This window comes from Verticillium alfalfae, genomic scaffold, assembly GCF_000150825.1.
Source record: "Verticillium alfalfae VaMs.102 supercont1.2 genomic scaffold, whole genome shotgun sequence".
In the NCBI taxonomy this organism is placed as follows: domain Eukaryota; kingdom Fungi; phylum Ascomycota; class Sordariomycetes; order Glomerellales; family Plectosphaerellaceae; genus Verticillium; species Verticillium alfalfae.
Genome location: NW_003315037.1, coordinates 3,332,486 through 3,346,510, shown reverse-complemented (window position 1 = coordinate 3,346,510; position 14,025 = coordinate 3,332,486). Strand labels below are relative to the sequence as shown.

The window sequence follows — 14,025 nt, the reverse complement described above, 5'->3', positions numbered from 1 at the left end:
ATGCCTGATTTTGTCAGTCGATTGGATGTTTGGTCGCTTTCGGAGACTGGATAGTCAGAGGTACCTGGGAGTTTGGGCGAGATGGCCAGTGATAGGAGTTTCGGCGCCGCGGCACCGACGAGTTTGGCTATGATCTCATTGTCGCCGCTGTCGAAGACGAGGGTCTTGAGTTCGGTGAGTGACACCTTGGCTAGGCATGGCACAAGATGTTTCCAAGCTAGGCTTTCCGGGCCGCAAAAGATGTTTAGGTAACGAACCCTGTCGAGATGCACAGCATCATTTTACGGTTGTGCCTCGACATGTGCAGAAACTGCAAGATCAAATCTTTCCTTTCCGTCATTCTCGTCGCTCTTCTCTGCATCTTTCGCCAAGACGAGATCTCCGACTCCCAGGAAGCTAATGTTGGGCTGATCGAGCATCCACGGGATAGCATCATCCTCTCGCTCAGTCTTGAGCCACTGAACGATTAATGTTCCCTGTACCTGACTCCTCAAGACCTGCGACCGCTTTTCCTTGGGGAATTGGCTGAGATCCAGGCACCGGATGCTCAATTAATAGATGCAATCAAAGTGACCCATGACCTATACCACAGCGTCCTGCCAGGCCGATGTTTCCTTCTCGTCACGATCCTCAAAATCTTCCGACTCGTCGATAGTGATGCCCTTGATTATACGGGAGATTGATGTACGCTCACCCAAGACTTTGACGAGAAGTTCAGCGCTGTCATCGCGAAGTGTCAGGAGGAGTGTGCTCCAATAAATATCACGACTTGGTGAAAGCCATGCGCGGTGAACAAGGCTGGTCTTGGAGAGATCTTCGCGGGGAAGATGGACAAAACATTGGCGGAGGAGCTCAGGGATGAGTGCTGCGATTGCCATGGTGAGTGATGTTGGGTCTTTGTACTGTGCGGCTGGGACTTGCTGGCGGTTGTCACAGGGTCTCCTTGACGTTTCGACGTCGAGGTTGAATTCTGGAACACTTGGGATAAGAGACACCGACCAAGGCTCTCAGGCCCTTTGTATAGTATTCTAGGTCAGACCAAAAGAAACGCATCATGGCGGTTGGTGTAGCCCTGCATGCTTAGCTCCAACTGGCCGCCGTGGGCCCTGCCATGCGACTGAACGAAGGCAAAGGTGATTCCTGAGGCAGCACCTGCATGAGGCTATCACCAACAGTGCTTACCGAGCTCAGGTACTTGGTGGAAATGTGCACCACATGACGCACTCTTGATCCCTCACCCACCTACGCAATTTTACTGATTCCTAGCGAAATGACATGGAGGCAGAAGCTTTTACGCGCTTCAAGCCCATGTACGCCGACCTTGGTCCCATGTAGGGCCTTGTTCTGGAGAGCGGTCATGACTCCCTGCCGACAAGAGTCAGTCATCGCGTCAAATCGGCTAATTTTCGGCCAGAAGCTTCGATCGGCGAGTGACCCCTCCATCCACCAATCCCCACCCACACCTTCGTCCATCGACCCCACGCTGATAATTTGTGTCTACGACCTAGAAACCTCAAGAGGCAAAAGTACTCGAAACTATTAAGGAAGAAAATCAAAATCACGAAGAGCAAAATTAAGCCCGAAGGCTCGAATTTGGAGCTTCAATTGAAATCAAGCAAGACAGTCTAAACGCTGATCCCACATCTGCAACGCGGTATCATGGCCTCGACTGAAGCTGGGGCCGCTGACAGTACGGCGTCCCGAGGCGGACAACGAAATCGAGGCAGAGGACGTTCGGAAGGCGGCGCATCAAGAGGTGGCAACAGCCCTTCTCGAGGCCGAGGTCAGCGAACGCGAGGACGCGGCGGCGGCAACCACAATCGCGGCGAAAATCAATCGAAACCCAGCAGTTCGACAGCTCAATCGACGCAAGATGTCACTCCGCCAACCCAGGGGAACGCTCCACCTCCGACAAGCGATGGCAAGGCGGCAGAGGGTGCTCCCAGTACGTCAGACGGTGACGAGGTGTGCTTTATTTGCGCCGACCCCATCAAGTTCCACTCGATTGCACCTTGCAACCACAAGACATGCCACATTTGCGGCCTTCGTATGAGGGCTCTGTACAAGACAACAGACTGCCCCCATTGCCGAGTGAGTCCTTCCCTCTGTTGCGTTGCAATTCCAAGCTAACATGCTCTTTCCAGACCGCTGCCCCCTTTGTTATTTTTACCGAAGATCCTCTAAAGCGGTATGAAGAATACACCGATAGCGATATTACGAGTCTAGATAACAATATCGGCATCAAATACGCCAGCGAGGAGATTGTTGGCGATACGGTGGTCCTTCTCCGATACAACTGTCCTGCTGACGACTGCGTTTTTGCTGGCTTAGGCTGGCCTGATCTCCACCGCCATGTCCGTTCGGCGCACCAGCGCAAGATGTGTGACCTCTGCACGCGCAATAAGAAGGTTTTCACGCACGAGCACGAGCTCTTCGCGGACAAGGAGCTCGAGAAGCACATGAGACATGGTGACGACAAGCCAGGCGCACTTGACCAGACTGGCTTCAAGGGACACCCGCTCTGTGGCTTCTGCGGACAACGCTTCTACGATGACGACAAACTGTACGACCACTGCCGTGAGAAGCATGAGAGGTGTTTTATCTGCGACCGGAGAGACTCGCGACACCCGCATTACTACCTCAACTACCAAGCTCTCGAGCAGCACTTCTCCAAAGATCACTACCCGTGCCTTGATCGCGAATGCCAGGAGCGCAAGTTCGTCGTCTTTGAATCCGAGCTCGATCTCAAGGCCCACCAACTGAGTGAACATGGGAACACCTTGTCCAAGGATGTTAGAAGAGACGCAAGGATCGTTGACATGGCTGGATTCGACTTCCGGCCCGCATACCAAGAGGAGCGGAGAGGTGGTGGCGCCAACAGGAGGGAAGGCCGTGCAGGTCGTGGACGAGGGCGCGATCCCAACGCCGAGCCATTACCTCAGAGTTCGGCGCAACCGATGCGGCGCGATGAGATAGCTTACCAGAGGCAACTTGCCATTCACTCAGCACAGTCAGTGAGCAACCGTACGTTTGGCGGACAACTGTCAGCAGCGCCGCCGGCTGCGACTGCTACTCGTCAAACTGGTGCCACTGCCCGACCTGCGAACGCCGTCTCTTCCGCATCGCAACAACAATCCGAGGCCGCAGACGCCTTGGGTCAGCTGACAATAGACCCTGCGACCGCGACGCCGGCAGACCGCGCCCGCATGGCTCGCCACAGTTCCGTTATTGAGCGTGCTTCGAACCTGCTTGGCCAAGATCAGGCCAAGATGAACACCTTTCGCCAACATATCTCCTCCTACCGTCAGAACAAGATGACGGCGCCGCACTTGATTGACGCCTTCTTCTCACTATTTGTCGACACATCGTCTAATGCCCTGGGCACACTGGTCCGCGAGGTGGCCGACCTGTTCGAGGACCAGACGAAAGCACGGGGAATTCAGAAGGCCTGGCAGGACTGGCGCGCCATCAACGAGGATTATCCGTCCCTTCCCGGTCTCGGCGGCATGCAGGGCGCAACGACCTCATCGAGCGGCTGGGCGTCCGCTGCCACGGCTTCGGCAGTGACGCCTTCGGCCGCTCCTAGCCAGAACCAGAAGCACTCGAACCGTGTTCTCCGCCTCAAAAACAGCACGCGTAGGGCCAGCGCCGGCGGCATCAGCAGCGGGCCTACCTCCTCCACATCTAACCGCCGGCACCAGCTGGTCCGCGGCACCGGTGTCAAGAGCCCCGCCCTCTTCCAATGGCGGTCCCCTTCCCTGGCTGCCGCCGCTGCGACATCTGCTTCTTCTACTTCGTCGGCATCAACGTCGCGTCCGTCATGGATCGGCCCCAACAACCATGCTCAGGGCAAACACAAAAAGCCAAGGCGCGAGTCGGCAACACTCCAGATAACTTCCCCGCTCTGCCAGCGGCGGCGAAGCCCCAGACAACTATCTTTGGGTATGGTACGGGCCGTGGCGTCCGTCGAGACTTCGGAGTTACGCGGGATACGGGCTTCAGCTGGGGATCGGGGGCAGAAGGCAGTGCCGATGTCAGCGCCAACCCTTCCGAGCGAGAGGACGAGGGGGGCGAGAGTGCCGGGGGTAAGAAGAAAAAGGGGAACAAGGGTAAGAAGGTCCTAGTGCAGTGGGGTTAGTGAAGGACATGTCAAGCGTCGAGCATACAGCGTCGATTTGATGAAAATGGAGTTCTCGTGTTGTCGGTCCATTCTACACGAGCTAAATATACCAGAGTCTACGGGCCAACTACAAACACCGAAGACTTCACGCCATGAAAGGTGATGGTAGACATCTCTAAAACACTGTGTTCAGCAGCGGCCCTCAGAGGCCCGCGGGTTCGTAGTACTCCCTAAAGCGATCCGTCGAATCCCATCTCACATCCCACACCACGTTCCAGCACGCCAGAAGCAGCCCCGGAAACTTGACGGTCCAGAACGCCAAGTACCCCTCAGGCAGCGGGCCGACAGCACGTTTGAGAGTGTCGGGCATGTCTTCGTAATGGTTTCTCTTGTTTCGAAGCGCCCGGAGGAGGTCCAAAAGCCGTGAACCGGTGTACTTGCGCTGCTTGCCCAATGAATCTACGAACTCGCGCGGGAGGTGGCGGAGAAAGTCGCCCCGCGTGACGTCTGGGGCGTGAGACTCCAATTCGCTGAGGTGAGCGCTAGGCGGGTCGCGCGGTTCCTTCTCAAAGTGGTCGGACACGTCACACAGGAAAGCCAGTCTCTTCTTGGCCGACCAAAAGAAGGGATGGGCCATAACATCACGTGTTGATGGCCGTGACTTCGGATCCCCGTTGAGCATGCTGCCGATGAGGTCCTTGGCCTCATACGCAAAGTCCCCGAGAGCGTCCAGCGGCGCCAGGTTGTAGTTGCCCTTGCGAATGTTCACCTCTCGCATATACCTGTCGCCGCAGTCGAAAGGATGTAATCCGTTTGTCAAAACATAGTAAAAGACCAGGCCCAGACTGAAAATGTCAATGGACCGCGTAGCGCGGCGGTTGGGCAGCATCTCCGAGTTGACTAGAACAGTGCCAGACCCGCTGTTGATGCTGACATCCGTGAGGGGATCCTTGTCATCGTCGACGAGAAGTTCAGGAGCTCGCCAGCCCGTGGTGCCGGCGGCCCGTCCGGTAGTGGCACCGAAAGACGACTGGCCACCCTCGAGCTTCTTACAAAGGCCGAAGTCGGAGACGAGCAGGCGAGGGCGGCCATCCTTGCCAGTATTGACCAGGATGTTCTGCGGCTTTAAGTCCCTGTGAACGATGCGAAGGTTATGCAGATGGTCGATGCCATTTGTGATCTGATAGAGGACGCCAGGCAAATCGGCCCTACCAGCGGCAGCCACCTTGGGGAAACGACCAGGCCGCTCAACAACGTCAGCAAGGGACGCCGCGCAGCGCTCGAGGGCAATGTAGAGGAAGCCATCACGGAATTCTTGTGCGTAATATCGAATGACTGGACACTGTCAGCGGTCGGCTACGTGATGACGTACATTGTACTTACCATTCGGATGGTCATCGCTCTCGCGAAGGAGACGTGTTTCTTGTGACGCAATGTCGTAAAACTGGATGAGCATGCGCTTGACAGCGACCTCGCGACCATCGAACTTGCCAGCGAAGACAAGTGTTCCGTTGCTGCCTGTGCCAAGCTGGTTATCCGTGTCCACCTCGATGTTGCCCAACTTGATAACGGGGCCGGTGACAGATTGCATATCGTTGGCAACAGTGACGACATCGGGCTCTAGCTTTGGTGATCCTCCCAGCTTCTGGGCGTTTTTGACGGCATCCTCGACGGTGGTGGCAGGTGGATCATCGTCACGAGACTGAGACATTTCGCGTTTCTTCGCGGCACCTTTGCGATGCTTCACACCGCCCCTCCTGCCACGATGTGCCTTGGCCTTCTTCTTCTCGGCAGGTGTGCCCGGCTCGAGCTCAGTCTTGCTGGAAGATTCTTTCGACTCAGGCGAATCGGAAGCTTGAGTGGCTAGAGCCTCCCCATCATCTTCTTTCTTGTCGCGGCTCTCTGTAGCAGATGGGGCTGGGCCTTCGTTGTCTGTCGTGGAAGCAATATCATCTGCCTGGACAGGCGGTACCTCTCTTGCCTGGGTTTGGGCAGACTCCATTGGAGCAACATTGTCGTCCGACTTGCCAATGAGATCATCCGACTTCGACAGGGGCAGGATCCTGTCATCGATGGAATGGTTGGGCGTTGGTTCAGGCGTCGGATCGCCAGCTTCAGAACGGTGGTCGTGCTGGAGCAGCCATTTGTTGGACTTGTTCTTGTACCACCGTATCAGATCCTTGTGATAGAAGAAGAAGGCGCCAACAAGAACGATGATAAGAACAGGATTGCTCAGCAGATCGCGAACGCTATTAGCGGCCTGCTGAGGGATAGATTTGACCTTTTCTACAATGTTGTGCGGATCAAGAGGGTCAAGGATCTCGTCAGGCACCACGGAGGGCAAGGTGGCATCATCCTGAGAGTCCATGGCAGGATGCGAGATGGGGCTGCCTGGTAGGGTCGGCGGCTGCACTTGGCCGCGGTCGTGGTTGGCCTGCTTGAAGTTATGCCTCCCAATCATGGCGTCGGCCTTTTGGCTTTGAGTAAGACGACTCCAAGGCCGGTTGAACGAGCCCCAGTCAGACCGCGATGTCAATGCTGGTGGCGAGTCGACGATCAAGGGATAGGAGTAGCCAGAGAGGGCATACCAGCTGCCAGCATCGGTCTGGTTCAGGAAGACATGGCTGCCCCGCATACGAGCCGTGACCTCGTCCTTGGGAGCAGGGATGGGTTGGGGGAGAACCAACAAGTCTGGGTTCTTGTCAGGTGTGGCACCCCAGGGGCGACATACGTCGAAGACACGAGCAACAGGTGCTGCGAATTGGTGGCTAAAGAGCGGTTGGTCCTCGGGATCAAAGGCGTAGACACGACCATCATGGCGGCTGCTGTGATAGCGGTTATCCAGCGTTCGGCTGTATGAGTCGACGAGGTCTTTATCAAAATTATTAGGCGTCCATTCAGAGTAATTGAGCTTGGCAATGGCGCGTCCATCTTTGCGCGTGATGGCCACTTCGTACTCTGTACGACCGAGTGTGATGGTCCCCATGACGCTGCACTCTTCCGAATCAACATCAGAGAGGGCATTGGGCCGCAGGCAGCTCTCCTCATTAATGTGCGATCCGGTGGACCCGAACCACTTGAGAACCCTGCCAGTCGCGGCGTCGATGGTGATCATGGTCGTCTTCTTGGCGCCAGTATAGATCACGGGTGGGTCGTCGTTGGCGAGGGGGGATAGGTCCTCAACGAGGCGCTTCATGGGTGAGCCCAGTAGGCACGAGCGCAGGCTCGCTGGCGCCAGTCATCCAGATGTAGAGACTGCCGTCGCGGGTGGGCTCGACAGCCCATATGTAATGGTCGACGTCTTGATGGTCCTCGTCGAGGTCCGACGCGTTCAGTCGGAAGTGCTCTGTCTGGACCATGGGTTGCTCGACCTCAAGGTGCCACCGCTGCGGGCCGGAGCGGCGGTCACTGGCATAGAGGTCCCCATCGACGGTCGCCAATAGTATGAAGTCTTCCACTTCCCATTCCTCCAGACTCCGCGCTCGTTGCGGCGATGAGATGCCAGACCCGCCATTGAGGTGGGCGCTGGGTCGATATCCGGGGGAAGGTGCTCGCACGGACTGAGCCGGAGCCAAAGTTGCGACGGCGCGCGCATCGTTCTTGTTTTTCTTGGTGTTGATAATTATGTTTCTCTTCTTCTTGTTGTTGTTATTGTTGTTGTTATCATCCATGACCGTGTCCTCGCGTTGTTTCGAGGTCAGGGCGTCGGCAGCAGCGACGTCATTGTCAGTCTCGGCCCAGACATCGCCAGCCAGGGCATCAAAACCTTCGTGCCCGTGAGCGCTGCGGGCATTGTGCTGCGGATCGGCATGCCGTACGTGGTGCAGTGACTGCGCACCGGCCTGTTGCTGCTGTTGCTGTTGGCCTTCGACGAGCGGCAGACATGTCAGGAAGAGGACGGCAAGGGCGAGGAGAGATTTTCGCTGTTGGGCTCCGGACCGCCCTTCGCCTGGTGGTCGTCGGAGCATGGTGCGGTTCGATGGATTATCGAGTCACATTTAGGCCTGGTGGGATGGGAGGTGCTCGCGTCGAGACATAGAGGTTGTGCGGTTGCGTTTGGTCAAGAGGGTGGTGAGTGAGTCCGGGGAAAGTCGTACGTAAATGGACCCAGAGGGTCGTGGTTTTGGATGGGGAGGGGCTGCGTGTGGATGCAGTTTCCAGGCAGCCTTGCGTGGTTTTGGATGGGCGTCCGTCGTGTTACTGATCAGTGGCCGGGCTTCTTAGGCTTCTATTGATGAAATGCGTTGCTGTCCTCAACTCCAGATGGATGTCGTGCTGGGCAGGATACAATAGAGTTGGGGGAGGGAAGTGGGTGGAATTCCATGGAGGTTGCGGGAGGTCGGTAGAGCTGGGCCTCTTCTCCTTGCGTGTGTGACATGGAGTGAGCCCCCGAACAGTGGCCATCTGTGCTGGAAAGGGAGCCTGCCTTAGGTACCTAGGCGGGTAGGATGTGGAGTGGAGAGGGCGGCGGTTGGCTGATCAGCTCTGGTTTTTCGCCCTGCCGCCGTTTCGTCTTACAGGGTTGGGATCCTGCCACCACGACCACCCGGAGGAAGGGGGGAGGTAGGCGGGAGGGGTGGCCCTGCCTGGGCTCTTGGAGGGTCACACCATGGTGGGGGCTGACGTGGTGCAGCATTCAGGGTGACCGTTCGAGTAACACTGTGACCTGTGATGGCAGATTGCTGCAAAAAGTGCTAGCTAGGCGACAGTGCGAAGGGTGCACATGAAACGAAGACGTGCCCTAAACTTTCGTGGGCGGCTCGTGCACGGGTCTTAGCTTCACGGGTTGGGGTGGAGACTCGGTTCACTGAAGTGCTCATGCACCTGCTCTCCTGGTGAAGATGCTCTCGCACACGTCCTACTGCGTCTTTCACGCAAGCCCCATGTGCGAACCCGCCAGTACCTAGCTGCGGGAGTTGCCATAGGTCCCCACCTTCACCATGTCAAGGCACAACTCCTCCACGAGCAACGGCTGCCATGACTTGCTTTCCGCCTCTTCAAGTCCATGAAAGTGGTTGATCAGCAACCGTAGACTCAGTAGGTCTTTGGCGAGTGTGGCCCATGATTGGACGTTAAGACTTGTATTCAAGCTACGTGTGCGAGCGAGGTGTGCATCGCAGACAGCCAGTCAATATTACATTGATCAGCCGAGTTTTTGTCGCGATGCTCTGTTACTCATGCGAAGTGAAACTATCTGGAATCTTATTGGGCATCGTTTTACGTGCCAACGTAAGGCGGGCGACTATAATGCTGACTCTGGTAAGGTAGCCCGCTGTCTTGAACACATACCTGTACATGTACATGGAGGAAGGAACCTCAAGTGTGAGACTGGTTTGTTGGATTATAATGTCATGCATGCAATCCTTCGATGGTCTAATCTGTGCGCATCAGGGCTCTCCGGGCCGGTGTGCGAAAACTCGAGCACAGCGACACAGCCCTACATTCACCGTTTGTGCGGCATCGCTGGCTGTCTTTTGATCACTACCTACCTTAGGTACCTATGCTAGAGAAGCCACGTCCCGCGTACCATTCAATACCACTTACGACGTTTGACTCCGGTACCCCCACCGATTGGAAGCACCGCCATACACGCAGCGTTTCGGTAACATCGCACTCCCAAACCCCCACGAAAGTGTAGCATCGACCACCCGACCAAAGCATCATTCGTATAATTAAGAAGCACGAGCGCAGCATCTTTGTACCTATCAGCTCAAAAAAAAAAAAAAAAAATGGTCCACATCCCTGGTGGTCACTTCTCAAGTACTTGTCATGGCTGAGCTGATGTAGTAACGCCAACCTATCAGACACGTTGTGTGACTACATTCGGCAAAGCTTTAGCAATTAAGAATGTAAACAGAAACTATGTATAAAGCTAAATGCGTGCTTCCTCATACAGCATACTAATTCTCTCGGTAACCCATCATCGTTCATCTTTATGTCTTTGTTGCTAAGTCCGAGAATCCTGTTTAGGCTGATTGTTACAGCCAATGGACCATTTCAGGCTACCCACAGCTTTCTGCTGAACTTCGTAACCAGCTTCCTTCCATTTCCCACACTTGCCGATTTGGCTGTCTGGCCGCCATGCTATCATGAGGCCTTCACTTTCGAGAAGGCCACGACTTCCATGGCACCTCGGTCTTTACTTTCACCGATGCAGTGCCATCAGAGGCCTCGTCGCAAAGACTCAGCATCTAGCAAAGATGGACTGAGCAAACAGCGTATAGGTGTCGGCGTGGTTAAGGTTCTGAGCGGCGGTCAGGCTCTGCACAAAGTTGTACCCGTAACCACCATAGTCGGAAGTGCCGGCAATCTGGCTCAGGTGTGTCATCTCATGCAGAATGGTCGTCTGTTGGTCCTGAGCATGGCAGCGGCTGCTAGTAGGGGGCATCTGGTTGAAGAATTTGTCGCAGTTGACCATGAAGCTCTGCGAGGACAGCGTATAGGCGATGACACCGGGCTTGCAAGAGTTGTAGACGTCGGTGCAGTGGTATGTCGAGATGCCAGAAGTCGTGGAGCCACACTCCTCTTCAATGCGGCTAAAGACGGCGGCGACACGGCTGCTGACGCTAGAACTGCTGCTCTTGAAGTACTCCTGCAGGCGGGCAGTGTCCGATGTGGCGGCGGCGCGAGCAGCAGATGCTAACGAAGCGCATTTATTGATGGCGGTGATGGTGGCCGAACGGCGGGTGCCGGTGCAGTCGCTGGAGACGGTGGTGCGTTTGGCAATATCCTGAAAGTTCTTGTGGGTGGTGGCGGCCTTGATGCCATCCACCTTGCTGCTGAGGCTGTTGCTGCTGTACGGCAGAACTCCCGAGATGACAGTTGAGTCAAGTTCGGCAGTAGAGAAGGCTCCCTTGGTGAGGATCTCGTAGTCGCCGCCCGCGCTGAGGTCGTGCAACTCAGCAGCATCGAACTCCATCTCGATGGTCTCGCCCGCCTTCACAATCTTGAAGGATTCTTCAGTCAGACCCACAGTCGAGACGGTGAGTCGAATACCATCAAAGGCGAGCTTGGAGTCTGGAACACATTAGTTTCATGAATTTGCTACATATGTCATAGCGGACATACCAACAGAGTAGACCTCGACTTTCTCAACAGCCTTCTCGTCGAGAAAGGTACCAGTAGTGAAGAGCTTGACGGCCTCGGCTCCATTGTTGGTGAGGTAAGCCTTGACACCGGAATTTCCAGAGTTTTCAAGCTTGACCTCGAGGGGTGTATCGCGCTTGTCGAGGTCGACAGAAGCGGCACTCGCCAGCGAGGCCAGGGCGGAAAGACCGGTAAGAAGCTTCATGGCGACGAAGAAAGCGGCGGCAAGGACTATAGAAGAAGTGTTGACTAAAGAGAAGAAGAATAAAGGAGTGACACAGGATGGTAATAGCCGAGGCTGGGTTGCAAGAGAAACTCATCAACACAAGGGATGGACGCTATTTCTTATATACATCGCATCACAAGTGTTGGGCATATGTGCCCGAACAGAATACTCGTACAAAGCACCGTACCGCACCATCCGAGGAGCGCCAGCTATCCCAAGGAAGAGCCTAACGAAATAAGGAAGCCAGAAAGGCGGTGCCCCTGACAAAGACCAAGCCGGCGATAGTGTGGGGGAACAGAACAAACCATGGAGTCGCCGAGGCCACTAGCATCAAGGTCATCGGCAATCTATCCACGGTGGTGGACTCCGGTAGGTCCTCACCGAGTTCCGGCGGTATAACCGCTTAGAGACTCACTTTCAGAACACGATCTTGACTAACCGCTATTGTGCCTTGATGGCTTGAGTATTCATCATCAACTATTATAGATCAGAGTACCGAATCTTCCTGAAGAATCGTGCGCTACCAGCTACTGGAAGTCAATATGGTACCCAAGAGCACTGCACCCTCGCCTCCAGCCCAATCGTCTCATGTGCGCAGCCACTGCGCGCTTCTGGGATGGACAAAGGAGCGGAAACGTGGAACGCCAATCATGTCTCCGACTGGGTGGTCGACTATACTACAAACAAGGGGCTCCCGGGCGGCAGAAGGTCACCCAGACTGATCGACGGGCCAGAGCATGTACATGTAGACTTTGAGACGAAACGCCCCAATGAAGGGGCCATGTCGCTTCCAAATGGACGAAGGATGGACTGAACCGTGCTGGGAAATTCTTCGTCACATGTTTGTCCCCTCCAATGAAGAGCAGGAGTCGCCGCGCAGCACCGTTGACAGATCGGCTGCCAAGCCTTATGTTGCGGAGCCGTCTTGAACCAGCAATAGGAAGCCCGCATGTCAACATGGTGCTGATGGGTCAGAGAAAGACCTCATGGGCGCCAGTTGGTCAAAAGCGCTGTCCGGAAGCATCCAAGCTCCTGTCAAGGGAAGCGCCACTGGGACCGAGGACCAGGAACCGCAACATTTACCCGTATACTCTTTGTTCTTGTTAGCGGCAGCTCAAACAACGGAGCGATCTGGTCTGTCACCGGTGTGCCGGCATCGCCGGATTCCCAGTCAATTGAGACATCAGCGTGGTGGTTAGATAAGATTGCTTATTGCCGAAAAGGCAGAGTCAGTCGATGACGATGAACCCGTCCCTCGGGATCACGATGAATGACGACGAACAACATCGACATGAGTATCATGAGTCGACAGGCGCGCCGCTTACAATTAGTGCAGCACCATACTAGCAGACAGCTGCCAAACATGACGGGGATACAAGTCAAAGCGAGGGCCAGGGACGAGTTTCGGCAGAAGAAACGACCCGGCTCACGTATCTCTAATGTTGTCGTCAAGTATCCCCCATGGTGGGTTCATAATTCTTTCCAGGCGATAGGTGGCCTAGCGAGACGAACCGCAAAAGCCCAAGCTGTGATAACTGTTGTCGCCGTCTCATGAGGAGCCTCACGAACGGAGGTGCAGCCGCGATATAGCGCGGGTGACTGGGGTTCGCCGGCATGAAAGGCGGGAAAGCCGCCGATTGTTGTTGTGGGGAAGCATGCTGTGGTCGAGAGACTGCCGGCGGCGCGTGATTCGGAGATTTGAGGAGCAGGAGTCATGTTTGGGTGTCATGATGATTGGCGTGTGGCGTATCATTGTCGACCTTCCGTTTTCGTGCCGTCGCCCGACAAGGTCGTGTCTCCGATAGGCAACCAGAACAGCCTCCATGGACGATGGGCCACATCATCGACAGTGAGAGGAGCCTTGCCGCCTGCATCGGCATTAGACTGTCGTCTTTGCCCAGGAAGAGCAGGTGTGGGACAAAGGTGGAGTACGAACCCGAATGCCATGCTTCCGGGGGTGTCGAGGGGCCGTTGCTGTGAAGAAAGTAGACAGGTGGTCAGCCACAGAACAAGCTTATCTGGCAGATCAGGGCACCATCGACCTTCTCTCAAACCATCTAAATGCCACCAACCGCCCCATGCTGTTGTCGCTGAACTCGATTTTCTGTTCGCCCCAGCGCTTCACCAAGGCCTACAGATTTCGCCCATAAGATTAGCAGAACTCAACCGCAATTCAACCAGCACCCGAGCTTAGTGCTAGTGCATGTTGGTAGCGTTGTCGATCTGTTCCGTCTTTCCCCATTGGCGACTGGCCTTTGATCGATTTTGGTCAAGAGACGCATTTCCCGACAAATCCTGCGATATTGGGAGACTCCCAACTGAGTGAAAAGAACCTGGCACATCACTATTTCATCCAGGACATTTCCGGCAGAGCCCCGTACTTACCTTGACGTCATCGGGTCGCTAGGCAGCGAGCATAGACATTGTCAGGAGTCAACAGGCCTTCCCCTCCTGCCTTCAGAGTTACATTCCATACTTTCTCATCTTCAGTCCTTGTTACAGCACGGCATGAGCTCCCAAAGCCGCAACAACCCATTCCCCGCTGCTATCATTGTCTTCGCTTTTGTAGCGACCATCACTTCTGGCGCTAGAA

The 14,025-nt window shown here is 55.4% G+C and overlaps 3 protein-coding genes across 3 annotated transcripts; 1 reads left to right on the top strand and 2 right to left on the bottom strand.

Annotated features, from left to right (window-relative positions):
- Positions 1 to 1,659: 1,659 nt before the first annotated feature.
- On the top strand, positions 1,660 to 4,299 carry VDBG_02496 (zinc finger protein; the record flags this gene model as incomplete). The annotated part of the gene is made up of 3 exons (XM_003008262.1): positions 1,660 to 2,091; positions 2,145 to 4,085; positions 4,234 to 4,299. The coding sequence occupies 3 exons, from the start codon at positions 1,660 to 1,662 to the stop codon at positions 4,297 to 4,299; spliced, it is 2,439 nt and encodes an 812-aa protein (XP_003008308.1).
- A 23-nt stretch (positions 4,300 to 4,322) lies between these two features.
- On the bottom strand, positions 4,323 to 8,088 carry VDBG_02495 (serine/threonine-protein kinase/endoribonuclease IRE1; the record flags this gene model as incomplete). The annotated part of the gene is made up of 3 exons (XM_003008261.1): positions 4,323 to 5,455; positions 5,504 to 7,298; positions 7,336 to 8,088. 3 exons carry the CDS (start codon positions 8,086 to 8,088, stop codon positions 4,323 to 4,325), a joined length of 3,681 nt encoding a protein of 1,226 aa, XP_003008307.1.
- A 2,216-nt stretch (positions 8,089 to 10,304) lies between these two features.
- Positions 10,305 to 11,411, bottom strand: VDBG_02494 (neutral protease; the record flags this gene model as incomplete). Its single annotated transcript, XM_003008260.1, has 2 exons — positions 10,305 to 11,137; positions 11,189 to 11,411. 2 exons carry the CDS (start codon positions 11,409 to 11,411, stop codon positions 10,305 to 10,307), a joined length of 1,056 nt encoding a protein of 351 aa, XP_003008306.1.
- Positions 11,412 to 14,025: the final 2,614 nt, after the last annotated feature.